Raw genomic sequence first — 23,072 nt, 5'->3', positions numbered from 1 at the left:
GTTTAATGCTATCAAGTCGAGAGTTTCTACCCTCAAATACTTATACTTATATAAGTGAGGCTTGGCATGCTGCCTCATGGTTGGATCACTGTATCAGTACAGCTGATGCACACTCTTCTATAGTGGGTATGGATATTTTGTATGGGGCAGCCACCTCTGATCATATGCCTGTGATTATATTGATAAATGTTGAGGATATGCCAATGCTCTCTTGTGATAGTTATGATTGTAATACTGAATTTTTGGACTGGTCTACCCTTTCAAGGGAGGATATTGCTGGCTACTATGCTGATACAAATAGATTATTGAGTAAAATCAGTCTTCCCAGTGAAGCAATCAGGTGTAGTGATCCTACCTGTAATGACTGGAAGCACAGGGAGGAAATCTCCTCTCTATATGATCATGTTGTGAGAGTCCTTTATGAAAGCAGTAGACCCTATTTTAAACGGAAAAACAAAAGGGGTAAAATGAGGCCTGGCTGGAATAAGTATGTGGCCGGATATCATGAGGAAGCTAAGTTAGCGTTTAAATCATGGGTGTTGGCTGGCAGACCAAGGCAAGGGCCGCTGTTTGAACAAAAGAAAAATGCTAATGCAGCGTATAAATATGCTGTCAGATTTATCTGTAAAAATGAGCAAGTTATGAGGGCAGAATCTATGGCCGAGAAGGTAATGGATAACAACACTACTGAATTTTGGAAAGAGGTAAAGGGTATTAACAAATGTAGTATACCACCCCCATGCACTGTAGATGGTATCTCAGGTGTTGAGAATATTGCTGAGATGTGGAGACAGCACTACAGGACCTTGTTTAATTGTGTTAAAAGTGATATTTATATGTCTGATAATGTTAAGTGTGTTGATTTTAAGGCAATTTTTTCACATGAGGTATCACGCACTATAAATAAGTTAGCAGATAATAAAGCAAGCGGGTTGGATCACATCACTGCTGAGCACATTAAATATGCCAGCATGAGGTTAGCCTCCCTTCTTGGTATCTGTTTTAATTCCTTTTTAATTCATGGTTTCCTGCCGGATACAATGATATCTGTCTTGCTTGTGCCGGTGATCAAGGATAAGTCTGGTAAGGTTGGTTGCTCTGATAACTACAGACCAATAGCCCTTGCCAGTGTATTGTCTAAAGTTTTTGAAAGCATCTTGTTGAGCAGAATTGTGGACATTATCCCCTCTACTGACAACCAATTTGGTTTTAAATCTAAACATGGCACAGATATGGCCATATATTCCTTAAAGGAAATTGTTAATATGTATAGAGATAAGAACTCCTCAGTTCTAATGAGTTTTATTGATGCCTCAAAAGCTTTTGACCGCGTCAATCACTACAAGTTATTTGATAAAATGAGTAAGAGAGGTGTATCTAAATGTATTGTGAGAATTCTGTCCTACTGGTATGCCAACCAGTCTATGTTTATAAAATGGGGCCACTGTGTTTCTGCCTCTTTTGGGGTCAGGAACGGGGTCAGACAAGGTGGAATCCTCTCCCCTATTCTTTTTAATATGTATGTTGATGAGCTCTCTGTCTGCCTGAATTCATGTAACACTGGGTGTATGATAGGTAACACTTTAGTGAATCATATTATGTATGCAGATGACCTTGTGGTCTTCAGTCCTAGCAGTGTTGGTCTTCAACAGCTTCTTAATGTTTGCTCTGACTATGGAACTGTTCATGACATGAAATTTAATACATATAAGAGTGCGGTGATGATTTGCAGAACAAAGGGGGATAAATGTCTAATGTTTCCTCCTTTTAAATTGGCAGGTAATACCTTGAGAGTTTTGAGCAAATACAAGTATCTTGGGCATCTCATTACAGACCAGTTGAAGGATGACCTTGATGTTTACAGGCAATGCCGTTCTTTTTATGCTCAGGCGAATAGTTTGGCTCGCAAGTTTGGTGGGTGCACAGATAGAGTGAAAGTTGCTTTGTTCAGAGCATACTGCACTCCTCTCCACAATGCACACTTGTGGTCTAGTTTCAGCAAAGCTAGCTTGCATAAACTCCAGGTAGCTTACAATGATGCACTAAGAATTCTGCTGAGAAGACCACGCTGGTGTAGTGCCAGTGAGATGTTTGTGGCTGCAGGTGTTAATACACTGCAAGCCACACTGAGAAATGTTATGTACAAATTTATATGTCGGCTGAACAACTCAGAGAATTACATAATTATGGCATTGATCAGCATCAAGTTTAGCACTTCACGGTATAAGTCCAAGTTATGGAAGCATTGGTATAGTTGTCTCCTCTGAAGTTTTTTATTGTATTGTGTGTAATGTCAGTGGTTGTTGTTTTTTATTTGGACCTGTGAGTCTGTAATAAAGTTTATTATTATTATTATTATTGAAGAAACAAGTCACCTACATCTTGGATGGACTGAGTGTGTGTAAATTTACAGCAAATTTTTCCATTTTAGGGTGAACTATCCCTTTAAAATTTATTCTTGGAACCATAGATGTAAATAAGGAACCTTAAAGGGATACTCCACCGTGTTTTCATATTAAACTATGTTTTTCCCTTACCTAAGACGAGTTGATACATACCTCTCTCGTCTCAGTGCGTGCACTCAATCGCTTTGGCGCGCGGTGACACTTTGAAACCACTTAGCTGAGCCCATTCATTCAATATGGGCCAAGCAGAGAAGCTACCAAACACCTACCTGTTAACCACCATCCAACCATCCAACCTGTTAACCATGGCAGGTGTTTGTAAGCACTTCGTCTTGGCGCAGTAATATCTTCACTAGAGGGAGCGGGGGCCGGTGAAAGGATTTTTCACGAGTGAAGATATCGTTCTAATGTATTGGAACGACTAAAAGTATCAAACTTCCATAAGCATCCAATGCCCATAGAGAAGTTAACAACAACCCAAGGCTAAGACTGGCTGAGCTTCCTGAGGTCACACCCAGCCTGGTTAATAGTTCTAGAGTACTCCTGTAACATCAACACCCAGGGGTCGAGAGCTAACAGGTAAACTAATGTCAGAGAACTTGAGCGTGATACAGCCAAGGGTTCTCTGCCAGATCTGTTTACATAGAGTGTCTCTTCAAGCGGAAGGGACCTCCAGGTTATAAAACATTACGAATGTGGATTATATGCCGCAGGTGCTGCTGTGCTAGATCATTTAGGCTACGGGGGAGCTGCGCAGTTATATATATACATATATATATATACATATATATATATATATATATATATATATATATATATGCGTGCCGCATTTAATGCACGAGACAAAGCCAACACATATGTTGTCACTCCCCACGACTAGTTTAAAATGTTTCCATACCTCCGATTTTCCTCCAAACTTGTTCAAAGTTAATTCTCCTGTTTGAATTTTTTTCTTTGCTTCTTCAAGCTCCATGTTGCACTTAATCTACTGAATAGTACAGCACGCACAGCAGGTGTGATGCGAGACTGCGAGTGGACGAGACGCTGCGCATGACACGTGACGTGCTTTATCAAGGGCCCGACCCGACCCGGCCCGAGGACGGTGGCGGGAAATATCCCGAGCTCGGGAAGAGAATCTAAGGGTGTACTCATACTAGGCACGGTTGCCATGAACCGGGCCCGAGTACGATTGTCCTGTTCCGTGCTCTAGCACGGTTAGCGCTCACACTGCATGCGAACCGCGCCTGAGTCCAACTGAACCGTGCTCTGGCCCACCTCTTCCAAGTGGGCCAGGGCCGGCTAATCGAGCCGTGCCCGGGCACGGTTCGGAGCACTCACACTAGTCAAACGAACCGCGCTTTGGTGGTCAAACGCACTCGGGCACGGTTCAAACTGGCTAGTGTGAGCTGGCCACCTCAAAAATATCCGCAATGGATACAACACTGGACCATGCCCAGGACGAGGCGATGCCTTTAGTCGAGTTGGCCTGTGCTCCAATGGGGTATTGAAGGCACCCCCCAAAAAAAAAAAAGTATGCTAGTGAGATGGAGTCTACTATTCATCTAGAGCAGTGATGGGAAAACTTGGCCCTTCCAGGAAAGAGGCCTGGAAGGACCAAGTTTGCCAACCACTGATCTAGAGAGTCTTTGCTTTATGACCGGAAGCCTGTTGTGTGGTTACCAAAGTTAACAAAGAGTTATTCTGACCGCCTATAAGGAGCAGAATGCTAAGTATAGATTCTCAGAGCTCTGACAGGGCAGAGCTAAGATAAATCTCTGTCCTCTTCAGAGGGAAGAAGCGCGGAGAGTGTAATGACCTGTGCTCTAGATTGGAGTGGAGAGCACCTTAGGTACGTAACCGTGCCTTGGTTTCAGGACAACCTTTGTGTCATTAGGCCCAAATTCCAGGTAGGCAGGGCTACTGAAGAGTGCCTGCAGGTCCCCTATTTGCTTTACTGATGCCAGTGCTTAAAGCAGAGCAGTCCTCAGCAATAGCAACTGAATGTTGGCAGAAACAAGTGGCTCAAAAGCGGGGCCCTTCAGGGCCCTCAGCACAGTGGGCAGATCCCATGAAGGGACGGCAGGGGGACAAGGCGGATTCAGCCTCCCTGCATCCCTTAGGAAGCGGATAACCACACTGTTTCCACCCACTGACTGGCACGCAATAGGGGCATGAGAGGCCACTATAGCCACTCTGATAGCCACGGCAAGTTCGTCCAAAGGGGGGCCACCAGGAGAACCTTGTGTTTTTGTTCACTTACTTGCCTGATTACCTGTGGGATAAGAATGTCCAGGCAGTTGATGTGGAAGCCTTACTACTTTTGACCAGTGGCAGAAAGTTGGTATGCCCTCGCACAGCACCATCCAACCTGAGTTGGAGGCATCTGTCGTGACAAATGTTCTTCTGCAAACCATCCCCATGGCCACACCCTGTTCCATCACTTGCGCAAATGTTTCCTTTATAGACCAATATGTCTCAGACACTTTTTTTCTTTTTTCATATTGAATGTAGCGTAGCTGTTTACTTGGCTGTTTGATCAAATAGCGTGCTTCCGCTTAGCCAGCTATGGAAAAACTGGTAGCCAAACACACGCACTCTAATAGCACATCTGAGCATAGTTGTCTAACCATGCAGAGAATTCCGGGCCAAGAACGGTTTGTAATCGTGCCGTTCTGTACCTGACTCACGTGGAAATACAACTGTAACCATACCAGACAGTTCTTAGAACCATTCGGCACAATAGTAAAAAAATATCACTAAATTCAAGCGTGACGTAAGACCGTTTTCTCGGTGGGCTTTGGCAGGCTTTGTTGGGGATTCAGCAGGCTTTGTTGGGCTTCATCGCCATAGGCTCGTGCAGCCCCGCTGCCTAGCCATTGGTTCGTCTTTTAATACACTGCACAAACCAATGGCTGTGCAATTTCACTGCATGAATAAAAAAGACTTTAGTTCAGGAAAAAAAGGCTTTTTCCCATATGCATTTAGCAAGACACAGTATGACTGTAGTATCGAAAGGGAACCAGAAAATCCATTTGGCAAACCCCAAAGCTCAAAATTCATGATCATCAAGTGATCATCTGCCTCAGGGTTGTACACTGGTCAACCTTTTTATCTCACTGGAGTTAAAACTGAAGACACCTCCCCTCCCATCATTAAAATAAACAGTCCCTTATCCGAGAGATACTGTAACAAATTTAATGCTACAGCACCTTTCACATTTGGTGTGAGAAAGCGAGGCATCCTTTCACTGAGACAAGCTTTCAGTGGCCATGAGGCAGTGACTCCCCTGTTGAGAGACATTCAATTATTAGCAACCAAAACTAATTACTTTTAACTGCAGCCATCCACCAAGATTACAACAGACAGGGGACAAAAGTGCTGAGTGTTACTTAATGGGTGCCGTTAATCTTGGGTTAGAAAAGAGTGTCGGATCTTTACGGAGGGACAGTATTTATCTGTCTTTACTTTTTGCCATTGATTTTTTATTTCATGGAAACAGATTTGGAAAATTGTATCATTACATCAGTTGTTCACCAATGGATCCTCTGGCAGTGAATGGGTGCCATCAAAATGAGAGTCCAAACAGCTGGTAAAAACATCATAATAATCCACAAGCAGAGGTGGAAAGTAACGAATTACATTTACTCGCGTTACTGTAATTGAGTAGCTTTTTTGTGTACTAATACTTTTTAAAGTAATTTTTTTAATCTGTAATTTTACTTTTACTTAAGTATATTTTGTTTGAAGTATTGTACTTCGCTACATTTTAAAACACATTAATTACTGAGTAAAAAAAAAAATCGCTCCCTGGAAACTACGGCAGTAAATAATGGGCAGGATGGCAAACTGGCGCTAAAATCACAAAAAAAGATGCAGACGGACAAAACAGGCATTAGTGGTGCAGACACCGCTGAAAACGAAACCCCGTCATATTCTGAAGTTGAACTCGAAGGAAACGAAGTGAACCCATGGCCATATGTATGCTCTATTATGCAGTGTAAGCTGTACTTGCCTAGGAAGACCAAACTAGCAGCTTATAAAATCTCGACAAGACATCAACCCTTCGCAAGAATGTAGAGGTAAGCTAAATAATTGCATCGGTGCATTGGTGGTTAAAAGCGTTTTAGCAAGAGGGTTTGCACAAATTAGCCAAAAAGACCGTGGTGAGGAGTGTGCTATTTTTGTTTTAATGATGTGCGCGCACATTTATAGTGCGTTCTTTCACTGTGTGATTCAGTCTCCTAAAATGCATTTAGAATGATCACAAAATTGAAGATATAGGGGCAGAAAATTCACATATTTATATTTATTTATATTTATATATTTATATAATATTAAATCAATTCAATTCATATATTAAATGCAATTTCCTCCAAAAATCATCATGAATATATACATACATATATATAACAGTTCAGTAAACAAGTTAATTAAGAGACTTGCGTTTTAGACACCATATTGCCTTTTTTAGCTCTATTTCTACAACAGAAAATAATTCCAAACACAGCCACCAAAGCACAGGTTTGCGTCTCTGAGCAACGTGACAGTGTTTCGTTCCTGGATGAATCAACCGTTTAAATGATTCGGTTCAATCGCAATGACTCACTTATTAACAGTGACTTGCTGACACATACTGGCCATTTTAATTTCACATTTAAAGTATCTTTTGATTTTTTTTAAATAATTAATTTCTTATCATTTCAAATGATTATTCAACATTTTATGTCTTGTATATCAAAACATTATTCATGCATTTGTAACTGCAGGTTAAATGCATTCTTGTCCTGCACTAAACAGTGTAATACATCTAAATGCCACTTCCAATGAATCTTCTGCATTTCCTCTGCATTAAAAGATGAGTTTATTGATACTGATTTGCCTGGTAACAGCCCAAATGTTTTATTATTCTAAATAACTGATTCCTTTATTTTAAAACAACTAGTTTGAGATTAATAGACCTATACCAGGGGTGTCAAACTCAGTTCCTGGAGGGCCGTAGCCCTGCAGAGTTTAGTTCTAACCCTGCTCCAGCACACATATCATGTAGTTTTCAAATAAACCTAAATGATTAGATTAGCTGGATCAGGTGTGTTTAATTAGGGTTAAATCTAAACTGTGCAGGACTGTGGCCCTCCAGGAACTGAGTTTGACACCCTTGGCCTGTCCCATTTTGACTCCCTCCCACTGTTAAAATGTAACTAAGTAATTTTTACTCTGAGTAAATTTTAAATGAGCTACTTTTTACTTTTACTTGAGTAGATTTTTAGACTGGTACTTTTACTTGTACTTAAGTAAAATTTCATTAATGTAATGGTACTTTTACTTGAGTAGATTATTTTTGTACTCTTTCCACCTCTGTCCACAAGTAATCCACACCGCTCCAGTCCATCAGTTAAAATCTGTAGAAGAGAAAAGCTCCATGTTTGTAAGAAACAAATCATTAAACTTTGGACAAGCCCTTTTCTATAATTTTTTCTCCAGTGAAAACGTCGTCTTGACCAAATCATAAATATGCACAGATCAAACACTGTTTACAAGTGAAAACTGTCCAAAACAGCTCTAAACAAATATGTGGGTGGATCTGTATGTCAGAGGAAAAGTTAGGTTAAGTGTAATTATGGATTATGGATATTTTGGCCATTGTTGGCAATGGTTTGTGGATCGTTGTGATGTTTAAATCAGCTGGTCAGACTCTCATTCTGACAACACCCATTAAAGGTACAGGTTGTAGGATCTGCCACTAGAGGGCGCCTACCAAAACAATAACAATCGCGTGGTTTGATGACGCCAAGAAGGAGCCTGGAATGATGAGATTTGTTGTCTTCTACTCAACCTTCTTACTGAACGTTAAAAGCGGTGCGTTACTATGCATTGATTTAATATGCAATCTGAACGCACCCCTGGCTCACACAGCGAGTGAGCAGGTGGGTTAATAACGAGATAAGCGATTATGATTGGCTAAGGCAGAGTCATGTGTTTCATGGTAGCCAATCAGAGCCAGTGTTTTTACACACACGCGCCAGCGGCGCCAAACACACACAGCAACAGCTACACAGAGATTCGCAGCAGCAGCAGAAATGGCGAGTCAGGAGCAATCAGATAAAAAGTTGGCATTTTCAAGGTGGAGATATAAGCACTACTATAAATTCATTGTAGTCAAAGGCAAGAACTTGCATGTAATGTGTACATGTAATGTGTGACACACGCATCTACAAAGCTAGTGGCCAAAAACACTTTTCTTACAAAGAGTGCAGGATAAGACTCTTGCTGTCTGTTGATGTGCAATAAATATTGAAAACAAATTCTTTGACATATAGCAACTTTTTTTTTTTTTTTTTTACAGTAACGCAAATAGTTACTTTCCCTGGTAACGAGTTACTTTTATTATAGAGTAATTCAGTTACTAACTCAGTTACTTTTTGGAACAAGTAGTGAGCAACTATAACTAATTACTTTTTTAAAGTAACGTTCCCAACAGTGGTCACCATACTTGGCTGAATGTCACGTCACTTTCACTTTCACTTGGTAATGGTGACTGTAAGTTCAAAAACCCAGAGTCAGGACCACAATCAACTAAAGGCTTGATGTCGAAAGAAACAGATAACAGCTTTGATTTGACAGGCCATTCCCACAAAATGCTGAGAAACATAAAACATCTCAAAACGGAACAGAAGAAAACATGAAATGCTCTTCAGTGAATCCCAAAACAGTGACTAATGACTTGGTTTATCAAATCGCCCTGAGGGAGTAAATTGCAAAAAACATACAATCTTCCTGACTTACGGTGTGATTGAAGGCAACTGAAGCAGAAGCTTTGAAAGAAACTGAAGTTATGCTTTGTGTTAAAACAGTGATTCTCAAATGGGGGTACGCACGTTGCGGTAGTGTAGGGGGTACGTGAGATTTATAAAAAAAAAAATAATAAAAATAAAAATTATTTAAATTAATAAATTTTTATAAATAATTTAAAAGATACAAAATCATCCATGATTACGAAAATAAGTTTAATAAAATGTTAACCACATTTTTAAATAAAATATTTCTATTTTAAATGTGATTGTAAATACCTAACATTAAATCAGAGAAGTAGAATTTGAATCACGCCGAGCGGGAAATCAGTTGCTTAGCTGCTAAATAAACAGACATAAATGAAATCCTGGTTAAAACGTAGCAATACTACAGCGGAGAACAGGGAGGATGAAGAAAAAAAGAAAGCCAAAGTGGAGCCAACAAAATACCGTCAATATCAGGAGGGGTATGTTTTGATGGGATTCACGGCAACCCTCCCCAAGCATTGTGTTTTTTCTGTGGGGAGAAACTAGCAAACAGCTCGATGAAACCGGCGCACCTGCAGAGACATCTCAACACCAAACATCAGTGTCATGTTGGAAAGCCACCTGATTTTTTCAAGAGAAAACTTGCTGAGTTTAGATCATCGCAGGAAACAATGCGAAAAGTCTCAACAACATCAGCCAAAGCACTTCAGGCGTCATATGCGGTGTCACTGCTCGTGGCTAAAGCAAAAAAGCCGTTCACGATCGCTGAGGACCTGTTACTCCCTCAAGATACTCTCAGTTAGTGTTAACTGAGACAATGCTGGACAAAAATGCCGCAGATAAATTAAAAACGGTGGCTTTGTCTAATGACATCGTTTCCCACAGAATAGATAGAATGGGAGCGGATATTGTTGAACAAGTTGTGGGAAAACTTGGCGAAGCATTTTCACTCCAGCTTGATGAGTCAACCGATGTCAGTGGCAAGGCACAGCTCATTGCGTTTGTGAGGTATGTGGATATTGACGACATTTATGAAAATGTACTTTTCTGCAAGAGCTTAGAGGGGAAAACAACGGGAGAGGACCTTTTTAATGTTGTGGATAATTTCTTCATTGAAAACGAGCTGGACTGGAGAAACTGCAAGAGTGTATGCACTGACGGAGCCGCGTCAATCACAGGCCGTGTTAAAGGGCTCATGACGCGTATTAGAAGTAAACATCCAGAAGTGCAGTGGAATCACTGTATCATACACAGGGAAGCACTGGCATCCAAAAATATAAGTCCTGTTTTGCATGACGTTTTGAATGACGCTTTTTTTTCCATCTCAAATAATTGGGGCCGGTCAGGGGGTACTTGGCTGAGAAAAAATTTGATAGGGGGTACGTTATTGAAAAAAGATTGAGAAGCACTGTGTTAAAAGAACTAGACTCTGACCTTTACAGCTAGTAATTCAGATATTTAATGCTGTAAAAAAAAAAAAAAAAAGAATAATAATAACCTGACATTTGAGAGGAAAAGAATATAAAATGCGAATGTAAAGAACTCTTAGTTTAGTGTACTGTACACAGCAAAGACATTTTTTTCACAAAAATAATTACAATGAAATGGCAATTAACAAATGAAACATGAATTATTAAAGACTGAAATAGTACTTTCTTGTAAAACAGTCCAATAATATTTTTTTTAACTTTGAAATATATTCTTTTAGTTGAATATAGCTACACTGAAGAAAATTTGATGTAGAAACAATTTTTACTCAAGAAATTATAAAGAAACAGCAACACATTGAATTAAATGTAGAAAATCCGAAAAAGTATTTTCCTATAAACTGTAGTCTTATAATCTTTGTTTTCTTTACAACTTGAAAAAGTTATAAATTATGTTGTATAATGTATATGGTGAAAAATAAAATGTAACCAGTCAAATAACACAGAATTAAGCAATTGAAAATTATTATTAGCTACATAATATGGGGGAAATTATGTTACATAAGACACTATTTGCATGAATATACTGATAGTTTTTTTTTTTTTTGTTCCTGTGAAAAAGTATCAATTTCCTTAATAAAAGTACAATTATGTATGCCAATGCAATTTTTTTTTCTTCTCTATTTCAAGTATATTGTTGAACTGCCAAATATTATTAACACAAAAATGTTATACCAATCCATAAAAATAAAAAAAGACGGTAAAAACTTTAATTCATGTTAGAAATGCAAAAGGTGTACACATCCAAAATTCGGTTGAGGTAAAACAATAACACAAATAATAATAATAATAATGAGCAAAACAAAAAACAGCTTTTGTGAGAACAGCTGTCAGAAGAAAAACAATTTTTTTATGCATTTAGCAGATGCTTTAATCCAAAGCGATTTACAGTGCATTCAGGCTATCAATTTTTACCTATCATGTGTTCCCGGGGACTTGAACCCCCAACATTGCGCTTGATGCTCTACCAATTGAGCTACAGGAACACTAGAAGAGCTCTAGATAACATATCTCCTGCCTGATTTATCACCAAAGCACTTCCTGTAGTCATCTGGAGGGATTTACAGGAAAATCAGCTTCAGATTCATATGTTAAACAGGGTTTGCATAGGACCCGTTTACATAGCTTAGGTTATACAGAAATATGAATATGAAATATATTTCAGCACCTATGACACATAAGCAATCCCTGGCCCCAAAGTATAGAGATTAAATATAGATAGAGAGCTGTGTTTTTCTTCATTTTGGTGGTAATAGAACAAATTAAAAAGAGAATCCATTATAATTTCTGCTGACAGTTTGTATCTACATTTTGTTTGCTTTGAAACGCCTGTATGACAAACAAGACGAAAATGAAATACCACAGGAAAGATGAATCTAGCATTGCACACTGACAGTTGTTAATTGCCTAATTAGTCAACAGAATGAGATTGGGCTGTTAGCATCAAACAAATATACTCTTCAGTGTGGGCATATTTTGCAGATACCAAAACAGTTGAATAACAATGTCTTCAAAATGCAAATATGCTGCTTAAAGCAAAAAAGTCACACTGGGAACAAAAAATTAATTAATTAATAAATGAATCCAGAGGCTCTTAATTTGATTGCAAACAAATAGCATAAAAACTATGGTTCCACTTTACATCATTTTGAAGCGAAATCAAGTAACAAAAAAACCTTGTCATTTGTGATGACGTAGAGTGACATACAAAATGACGTACTCCTAATTTTAAATTGCATAAATGCATAAAAATGTATTAAATATAATAATAAATCAATACATTTAATAGATAGATAGATGGATAGATGGATAGATAGATAGATACCCATATCCCTTTGTGTGCTTCCAAGTGTACATTAATAAGGAGTTTCAGAAACAGGATGGTGTCGGTTTGCCCCCGCAGAGATGAGAATGTTTGTTCTGTATGCCTGAGGGCACTTGTTCTCAACTGGGCAGAATAAAAAACGAATTAAAGGACCTGGAGTGCTGGTCTACAAAACACATGCTCACCAGAAGCTTCCAGGTGGACATGAAATCCATGTGGACCTACGACTTGGAAAAAAAAGATTGGAGTTTGCTTTAAGATGGTCTTTATAGAGGGAGATTGTAATGATTTAACCTTCATAATCATCGGGAAGAAGGAGGCGGGAACCGGCGGACAATCAACATGAAACTTTAATAATTCAAAATAAACACAAAACAGCGCACCAGCCCCTCACGGACGACTGGTGCCGCTCAAATAAAAACCAAAACACAACTAAAAGCCCAGGCCTGGTCCTCTCTCGTCCTTCACTGTCGTCGCTCCAGTTTTATATCCTTCCATCTCCTCCGTGGGCCTCGAGACCGGTGGGTCGAACAGGTGTAGCTCATCTCCAATCACTCCACCGGCCTCGCTCCCATGTCCCTCGGCCCCGCCCCACTCGTCACAGAGATGTTCTGTCAAAATTTTAAATTCAACCTTTGTCCTCATGTCATTCCTAATATTCATGTCTTTCATATAACAAAGAAAGGATAAATTCAGAAGATGTCCTGATTGCTTTCTTCCACGTGATTACAATAAATTAAGTTTTTAAAGGGATAGTTCACCCAAAAATGACAACTACCTCATGATTTACTCACCCTCAAGCCATCCCAGGTGCATATGACGTTCTTCTTTAAGACAAATGCAATCGGAGATATATTAAAATATGTACTGAATCTTCCAAGCTTTATAATGGAAATGAATCGGGGGGGGGGGGGGTGTGTCAAGATTTTAAAGCCCAAAAAAGTGCATCCATCCATCTGGTCCAGGAAAATAAGAAAGAAAGGTCTGAATGGTTGATTTAAACAAATATCACCGCTTAATGAAACGTTAATTTCTTTCACTGACCACTGCACAGAATATGAAAAGCTTTAGGACTAAACCAGCCAAGATCCCAGAACGAAACACACTAAGCGAAAAATAAATGTAACTATGGCTAGTGGCAAAATCCCAGAAAGAATTAAATAGTATTTATCATTATTGCACACACCTACATTCAAGCTTCAAAAAGGACATAAAAATAGCATGACCCATGATCTATATTCCATGTTGGGGAAAAAAGAAAAATAAATAAATAGATAAAACACAAACTACTTAAAACTACTACTTCAACACTGGGATCCTTTAGATGGTTGTGCAAAGCTGTAGGTGCACACTTCTGTTCAAAATGTATTCACCTTCTGACCTATCAACCTGTGGAAGTTCAGGACAGTGTTGTTTTAGTATCACTGATATACTATTAGAATTATTATTAGAGATAATATTAGAGAGGTGATCTCAAGGATCGGGATCAGGACCAATTAAGCTTTTTTTTTTTACTGATTGGTATCGACTATCCTTAGTCCGATCCTGATTTTACATCAGCTGTGATGCCAGTGTCGTGCACTGGTGGCCATATGCACCTTGCAGTAGGTTTACCAACCGAGATTAAAAAGAAAAAGAAGATGCCCGAGAACTAGTTGGGTCTGTTCTAGTACCTCACACACATGTTGTCTTGCCTTGAACGTAAGTGACAGTGGCACAAACTCCATGCTTTCTAACCTGATCTCCACTTTTTTCTGTTTATTGCAAATATAAAATACAATAGGTTTATATCCGTAGTCATGCTCTTTTTGGACTAGAGAGGAAGTTTTCAGCTCTGAAAGTTATAGTGTGATCAATTAACTCAACTTTAAGCAACTGTATTGTGATTCCTTGTGACATGGCCCATTTTGAACTTTAGTGCTCAGTAGGACTTAAGTAAATATGTTCATTTTTATTTTAGTAGTGCCTCTCAAATCATGGATTTATCAGTCAGTAGCATTTTCTGATATGTATGTGTAATGAATTAAACTTCCTAATCGTCGGGAAGAAGGAGGCGGGAACCGGCGGACAATCAAAATGAAACTTTAATTACAAAACAAACACAAAACAGCGCACCAGCCCCTCACGGACGACTGGTGCGCGCAAATAAAAACCAAAACACAACTAAAAGCCCAGGCCTGGTCCTCTCTCGTCCTTCACTGTCGTCGCTCCAGTTTTATATCCTTCCATCTCCTCCGTGGGCCTCGAGACCGGCGGGTCGAACAGGTGTAGCTCATCTCCAATCACTCCACCGGCCTCGCTCCCATGTCCCTCGGCCCCGCCCCACTCGTCACATACCCCCATCGCCCCTCGCAGGCCGGGGGGTACTCCCGAGACTGCGCTCTACCCACCCCCCCCCCTCCCTCCGGGGGGGGTAGCTCACGGGGACCTGCGGGAACCTGGGGGTAGGACAGACGAGGCGAGAGAAAAGGAGATGGAAGGAGGAGCGACAGAGACGAGAGAGGGGAGAGAGGAGAAAAAAAAAATCCGGTTCTCAAACGCACCGCTGCTCGGCCCTCCACCAGCTGGGCGATCTCCTCCGCGGTGCCTGGTGGTGGCACTGGACAGCCCTCGGCGGACGGCACGACACTCCTCCGCCGCCCGGTGGCGGGCGACGGCTCCTCCGGTTTTGGGCAGCCGGCAGGAGTCCCCCGTTCCCTGCTCCTCCCCGTTCCGGCGGATGGCAGCAGGCTCCGGCCACCTGGCGAACGGCGCAGACTCCTCCGCTCCCTCACGGACGGCAGCCGCCCCTCCCTATCGTGAGCAGCCGGTAGCGAGCTCGCCCGTCCCGGGCAACTCGCTCCAGCACACCGCCTCGAGTGTCCATGGCGGCACACTCCTCGCCTGCTCGTTGGCACCGCGGATTCACCACAGCGGCGAGGGATCTTCAGCAGCGCGTCCCTCCTTCTCCCGGGCTTCGGCACCACTGTAATGAGAAAAAACTTCCTAGTCATCGGGAAGAAGGAGGCGGGAACCGGCGGACAATCAAATTGAAACTTTAATTACAAAATAAACACAAAACAGCGCACCAGCCCCTCACGGACGACTGGTGCGCACAAAATGAAACCAAAACCTAAAATAACGCCCAGGCCTGGTCCTCTCTCGTCCTTCACTGTCGTCGCTCCAGTTTTATATCCTTCCATCTCCTCCGTGGGCCTCGAGACCGGCGGGTCGAACAGGTGTAGCTCATCTCCAATCACTCCACCGGCCTCGCTCCCATGTCCCTCGGCCCCGCCCCACTCGTCACAGTATGACAGGACTGCCATTTAGAAACCACTTGTATCCAAAACACAAACGCACTTATCTGGTGCCTTGGCCCTCCAGGCAATGAACGAGGTACTGATGAGTCATTTCTAATTTCCACTGGATTTATATTGGATTATTGGACATCCAGATGGATTTAGGTTTAAAAAATGCATTGAGCCCACAATATCTGTTGGCTATGATACACTGGGAAGACTCCCACCTGCTACAGTCACATTAAAATGATGATGTCCCATAATTTGCTCTGCAGAGTCACATTAAAGCCAAGGCAAATTAGTCCAATTTAAAGTACCAAGTCTAAGTAATTCAGAAAAATTACATTCTACCGCAGAATAACCCACAAATGCTGCTGAACAAATGAAATATTCTCATGTTTTCCCAATCACCAGATCAAAAACAAATCACTGCACTTCACACCTCAAAGAGCGTTTTCTTTTCTTTTTTCCCACTACAAACAGTTCAGAATTAGTTTGACAGTGTTCAAAGAGGGACTGAAACTATGAAGATAAAGGCTGGCTCTGCAGACCTCAGACCAAACTGCATATTTAATTCAAGGCGCATGAAAACAAAGCTGTCAGGAATGGAAATATTATATGTTCAATATTGGACCAAGGTATCAATCATGGTTTGTAAAAAGAAGACGTGCAAGGACCTTAAAGTACGGCAGACTGAACAGACTGTATAGTCATTCCCTCACTTCTGTTAAAATTCAATCTGGAATCTGGGACAATGACAAATAAGAGTTACACGGTGAACAAAAGTGAAAATCTTGTAATGTATCCGTGTGGTTGTGAGAAATTTCGGTAACATTTTAAAAGAAGATCTTATTGGTTAACATTAGGTAAGATAAACTAACATTGGAAAAATACTTCTAAAGCACTAATTACTCTTAATGTTGATTCCAACATTTACTAATACTAATAGGCTACATTATTAAGATCAAAAGTTATATTTATTCACGTTATTTAATGGAACTGGGCTAACATGAATCAACAATGAACAGTTGTATTTTTTTTTTACATTAACAAAAATTTATAAATACTGTCATATTGTTCATCGTTAATGATAGTTAATGCATTAAATATTGCAACAAATGGAACCTTTGTGTAGAGTATTTCAATTTTTTTTTCAACAAAATTTACATTTAATAACTTTAATACCAACTTTTTGTACAATTTTATTTAATTTTACTTACTATTTTGAAATAACCTTGTAATGTCATTCACAGGTCAAATTATCTGATATTTTAAGAAATGTACTGAGCTTGATACAGTACAGTTTCTGTTTTAAAAATGTTTTTTTCATGTTGACTGCACAACATGACTCCAATAGTGGACTTTTTTAATATATGTGACATTTTAACTTCTAAGGAATTACAAAAACATTATGCCAAATAGGGCTGAAACGATTCCTCGAGTTACTCGAGTAACTCGATTACAAAAAATGATCGAGGCAAATTCCTCTGCCTCGAAGTCTCTTTTAATTTATTTTAAATCTCACGTCATGTTCTTTCGCAATGATTGTTTTAATGTGACACAACGCGTTTACGTCACCCACAAAGCGGAAGGAGACACAAGCCCTGCATCTGAAATCGCGTACTGCAAGGAGTCGGCAGTGTTTTGATTTGAGGACGCGGGCAAACGTAAAGAGAACATCGTGGCGTGTGTCCATTGCAAGATAGAGCTGGCATACCACAACTAGGGCCTAAAGTGACAAGTGACAAAGGGCTCAAGAGCAGTTATTTTATTTAACTGACTGATGAGGTAGTGGAATGACGTCAGTTCCATGCTGAATGAGGTAGTGAGCAAACCAATGATGCACAAAGTGACTGGTGCATGCCATCATATAATTAGTGTGTGTGTGTGTGGTGGTGGGGGGGGGGGGGGGGGGGGGGGTCATAGTTCAGTGGTGCCTGGGGCAGAAGAGGGGAGGGGGGGCAAGTTTGGTAGGGAGTTCAGCTTCCTGACAGCCTGGTGGATGAAGCTGTCCTTCAGTCTGCTTGTCCTGGCCTGGAGACTCCACAGTCTCCTCCTTGATGGCAGCAGACTGAAGAAGCTGTATGATGGGTGAGTGGGATCACCTGTGATGCAGAGGGCTTTGCGGGTGAGACGGGTTCCATAAATGTCCTGGAGGGAGGGGAGAGAGACACCAATGATCTTCTCAGCTGCTCTCACTATGCGTTGCAGAGTCTTTCGGCAGGACGCGTTGCAGGCGCCATACCACACAGTGATGCAGCTCGTCAGGATGCTCTCGATGGTGCCTCTGTAGAAGGTGTACATGATGGGGGCCGGGGCTCTGGCTCTCCTCAGTTTGCAGAGGAAGTAGAGACGCTGTTGTGATTTCTTGGCCAGTGCTGCGGTGTTTTCAGTCCAGGAGAGGTCCTCTGTGATGTGCACACCCAGGAACTTGGTGCTGCTCACTCTCTCCACAGTCACACCATTGATGGTCAGAGGAACGTGCTGAGTGTGTGCTCTCCTGAAGTCTACAACAATCTTCTTTTTTCTTCTCCACGTTCAGAGAGAGATTGTTGTCACTGCACCACTTGGCCAGGCGGCTCACCTCACTCCTGTAGTTTGTCTCATCTTTGTTGCTAATGAGACCCACCACAGTCGTGTCATCTGCAAACTTAATAAAGAGGTTGGAGTTGTGTGAAGGTGTGCAATCATGGGTCAGCAGAGTGAAGAGGAGGGGGCTCAGCACACATCCTTGGGGGCCCCCAGTGTTCAGTGTGATGGTGCTGGATGTGTTGCTGCCGACCCGTACTGCCTGAGGTCTTCCAGTCAGAAAGTCCAACAGCCAGTTGCACAATGAAGTGTTGAGCCCCAGCTGAATCAGTTTGTAAATGAGCTGTTGAGGGATGATTGTGTTGAATGCTGAACTGAAGTCTATGAACAGCATTCTGACATATGAGTCCTTTTTGTCCAGATGTATGAGTGCTGAGTGGAGGGTAGTGGCGATGGCATCATCGGTCGACCGGTTGGACCGATATGCAAACTGGAAGGGGTCCAGGGAGGGAGGGGGGAGGGGCAGACTTGATGTGGTGCATAACTAGCCGTTCAAAGCACTTCATGAGGATGGGGGTAAGTGCAACAGGACGGTAGTCGTTGAAGCAGGATGGAGATGGCTTCTTCGGAACTGGAATGATGGTTGTAGTTTTGAAGCATGTGGGAACAACAGCCTGACTCAGTGAGATGTTGAAAATGTCTGTGAAGACATCAGTGAGTTCTGCTGCACAGTCTTTCAGTACACGCCCAGGGATGTTGTCAGGACCCGGAGCTTTGCGTGCATTGAACCTGCTGAAGGATCTCCTCACGCTGTCTGAGGTCAGCGTCATCATCTGGTCGCCGGGAGGAGGTGGAGTCTTCTGTGCAGTGGTGCTGCATTTATTTAAAATGCATGCAGCGGTTCTATGCATTTAAAAAATAAAAATATTTTTTTTCTAAAAAAGGAAGTTTAGTAGTTCATTTTAAGAGACCCAGGAGTCTTATTTTCCCTTGCATAATTAATATTGCACTTTAATTAAGGAAAAACACATTTTATCCGATTACTCGATTAATCGATTGCCTTTTTTGGTAGAATACTCGATTATTAAAATATTCGATAGCTACAGCCCTAATGCCAAACAATTTTTTTGTATGAAAAGAAAATACCTTTCCAGTATTGCCTTAAAAAATAATAATAATAATAATAAAAAAAAATTCTACAATTTTCTTGTACTTTTTTCTTCATTATAGTAGACGGACAAAAAAATTGGGGTAGGGTCAGAAATCGCTACTAATGAAATTAAGTAAAAAAGAACTTACTATTTTTCTTAATGTTACCTCCATTTTACATATACACACACACACAGACACATGAAACATGTCGCATTTCATATAAGAAATTTATTAAAATCATTCTTATTCATATTGATAAATTACATTTTTAATGCATTTTTAGACCACAAGTATGAATGTGTCATTTGGCACAGGGACTGACTCACAGACTCATTTTCACTTGCAACTTGCTCCTGCTCTGTTCGTAACCAAATCTTTGCTTGTTACTGCTATGACAAAGCACATGTATCGAATAGCTCACTGCTGAGTGTGACTGACTGATCCCATCACTTCCTTTTCTTGTCATCTCTTGCCAACGTGGGTGCAAAGAGCAAACTGTTAAGGTGACCTTTGCACACACAACCACAATATAAGCCCACTCAGGCAGCTTCAGGCCTTTGATGATCAACTGTTATCCAGCTTCACCAGATGGATCGCTTAAAGTAAAGTAACACCAACTTCAATGCGAAGCATCTCTCAGTCAGGACAATGAAATATGATACACTATAAAAAGGGAAAAGAATGCGTATGTGTCACTGATAAAGTTAAGTAAACCTTGTGGCTTTAATGCACTGTAACAAAATATCGGTTTTGTCCATAAAATGGTAGTCAATGAGGTGACAAGTCTTGTAGGCTTGTATAAGCTATAATCCAATGTTATTATCTTCTGTTTTTAACAAGGGGTTACACTGACTAATTGACTAGTTGACTTCAATGCTCTGCCATGACGCTTTAAGCTGGACGTCGACTAGTCGCCGGTCCCATAGAGGGCACAACAGGATAATAAATCTTTAAAGGACTTCCACATTTAGGCACCATTTCCAAACAGTTAAAAGGACAAATAAAAGTATACTCCAAAAGGTCCACAAGACATGTGTGGTTATATAACTGGATGCTTGAAATTGAATGGGAGAACGCACATTCTAAACAGCTGATTGTACAGGTCAAGCCGAGTTCAGACTGCACGATTTTCAAAGTAGTCGGGTCACTGTTCTTTTCACACTGCATGACTATCTTGGCCAGTATTCAGTCACTGCTGTGTTCACACTGCACAATGGATCGACGACAGAAGGTTTCACACTGCATGACTTTACAATAGGAAGAATCGCCGACAACTCTGTCTGGCACGCAAACTACATTTCACAACCAAACACGCGCGAGATGTGACAAGAAAACAACGCGATATCACGCGTGCAAGACTGGAGTTCTCTAGTGAGAATGGGATTATTATTAAAAATGGTAGCCCAGAAGAAGCTTGCAGTGAGAATTGCCTGTGCGCTCATTTGCAGCGAAAACAAGAAAAAGAAGATTATGGAGGAGGAAATGGTTGGGGAGACGTGAGGAACAAGGATTGTGTGTTCTTATATCATGCTTGCTGATATTGTGGTTTATAACTCCTCCCCGAACTCCCCGCTGCTCTGTATCTTGCTCTCTCATTGGCTGTCTGTCATCGCCGATGTAGTTTTCAGTCAGAACACTTTTCACACAGCATGATTTTGAATCGCCGACAGGTCCAGATATTTAGCATGCCATATCTCACGAGCATCGGCGACTTGTCAGCGACTCTCTCAGATCGCATTTTTGCTCATTCACACTGCGTGATTGTCACGCGCATGAACGAGCACCGATTTGCCTGTGATTTCGGGCATTTGTCAGCGATTTCTCAAAACCTGTCGGCGAGCCAAAAACTGGGCTAAAATCGTGCAGTCTGAACGCGGCTTAAGTTAATCACTGTTCTAATCTAATGCGCTGCTGCACTGTAACGCACACACATATAGACAGCAGCTCATTTGTCACGCGAAGATCACTCACTCGCGCACAGAATCATTCAACGCAGAAATGTACTGTCAACCCTGTTCTGTGATTTCTCAAGAAAATAGCTTAGAAACTGTAAAGTTCAAGCATATATTTGTTGATAACTAAATCCCACAGCATCACTACTACTAGAGAGACGCTGCCATTCATATGAATGTAATCTGTACTGTGCTACTTTATCTGTATCTGATTTAGAAACGAGCAAAAATCTGTGAGGAATAAAACGACCCAAAGGCAAAATAACTGATTAAAATGAGCTGTTATAGGAGCAATAGACATGTAGGCAGCACTGTGTCATATGCCATAGCTGTGCACAAGGTGTTTTTTATAGCTCCAAGCTTATGTTCATTAATGACATCAGCGACTAGTCGACTTCGACTCGACTTTCATCAAATAAAAGTCGACTTTAAAAAATCAGTAGTTGTTCAACCCCTTATTTTTAACACATGGGCGATAGTCATGGAATGAAACACATTAATATTTTCAATAGTATTAGTCATAACAATGTTGGGGAGTAACTAGTTACTAGTTACATGTAATGGTGTCATGTAATTTAATTACAAAATAAATGTAACCGTAACCTGTTAATACACCATCCTACTATTATATCTACAAGTCATTTTGTCTGAGAAGTTGTATTTAAATGGGTATATAATCCAAGTAACTCAATGTACACTTTCATTGCATTTATAACCAAGATTTAAAGAAACAAGGTTTTTGCATCATTGATTAACAAATGCAAACAGACATCCCAGGTGAGAAGTAATTCATGCTCAGTTTCCCATTAACAAAAGAAAATGTAATATAAAGGAAATTACAGCACAATCATACACTGTGTGAATCTGCACAGTAATGCAGTTTTAATCCATTAATGTCATTAACCATAATAAAAATAGGCGTGTAACATAATATATTCACTGCTGTAAAAGTTATTCAATATAATGTTACTGTAGATTTTCCTGTTAAGCATTACAAGGTGCTACATGTGAGACATGTTTTCATAGTAACAAAAGACCTTTAGTGTACCTTTTAAGTCAACGTAAAATGACACTTCAATTATACATCAACATAATTAACTCAGATTTTATGACCTTAACAGCCGTCATGCTTTAGTACGGCCAGATTATGGTGGGAAATGGCTGCTTTCCATTCACACACACCCAGTCGTATCATATGACCTTTCCCAAAAGCCCTTTCTGTGCCTGTAACCAACCTGCCCATCTCATTCCACTCCTTCTCAGTACACTTGTGTGTATTTCTCACACCCTTTCATTCAGCATTCACAGGGGTCCTGGTTAGAGGTTGAACACCGATGCCAAACCGGGATCAGTTCCCTTGGATTTCTAAACATAGCAACCTAAAGCAAAAATCTCATTTAAAAAGGCTTCCCTTAACAAACAGCTATTTGTGGAATTATCTTCTTTGTGTGGGCTCCAGTGCGGATGAATCTGATATGTGGCTGTCAGTCACCACACCGGTGTAGATACAGCACTTTATATTCACAGATTCTACATCTTGAAAGTATGACCCAAATAAGAGCTCTCACTGGAGAATATCATCTGAACAAGCAACATCTGCCACTTTTGTTCCGATCAACTGAGGAAAAAAGCATTACAAGAAATTGCGCTATCAATTGGGATTAAATC

General features: G+C 40.8%; 1 protein-coding gene across 2 annotated transcripts in view; it reads right to left on the bottom strand.

The window, feature by feature from the left end:
- The window catches only part of LOC132133404 (N-acetyl-beta-glucosaminyl-glycoprotein 4-beta-N-acetylgalactosaminyltransferase 1-like), a 221,713-nt gene that overhangs the window by 192,025 nt on the left and 6,616 nt on the right, over nucleotides 1–23,072 (bottom strand). Inside the window, exon 1 of one of the 2 annotated variants that reach the window (XM_059546203.1) lies at nucleotides 13,288–13,402. The exons of the other annotated variant lie outside the window; for it this stretch is intronic. Within the exon in view, the coding sequence (XP_059402186.1) occupies nucleotides 13,288–13,309 (22 nt within the window). The 5' untranslated portion in view covers nucleotides 13,310–13,402. Of the gene's footprint in view, nucleotides 1–13,287; nucleotides 13,403–23,072 lie in introns of those variants that run through there. 2 annotated transcript variants of the gene reach the window in all.

The sequence above is a fragment of the Carassius carassius genome, chromosome 50 (assembly GCF_963082965.1).
Source record: "Carassius carassius chromosome 50, fCarCar2.1, whole genome shotgun sequence".
Taxonomy (NCBI): domain Eukaryota; kingdom Metazoa; phylum Chordata; class Actinopteri; order Cypriniformes; family Cyprinidae; genus Carassius; species Carassius carassius.
This window is presented reverse-complemented; position numbering and strand designations above follow the sequence as displayed.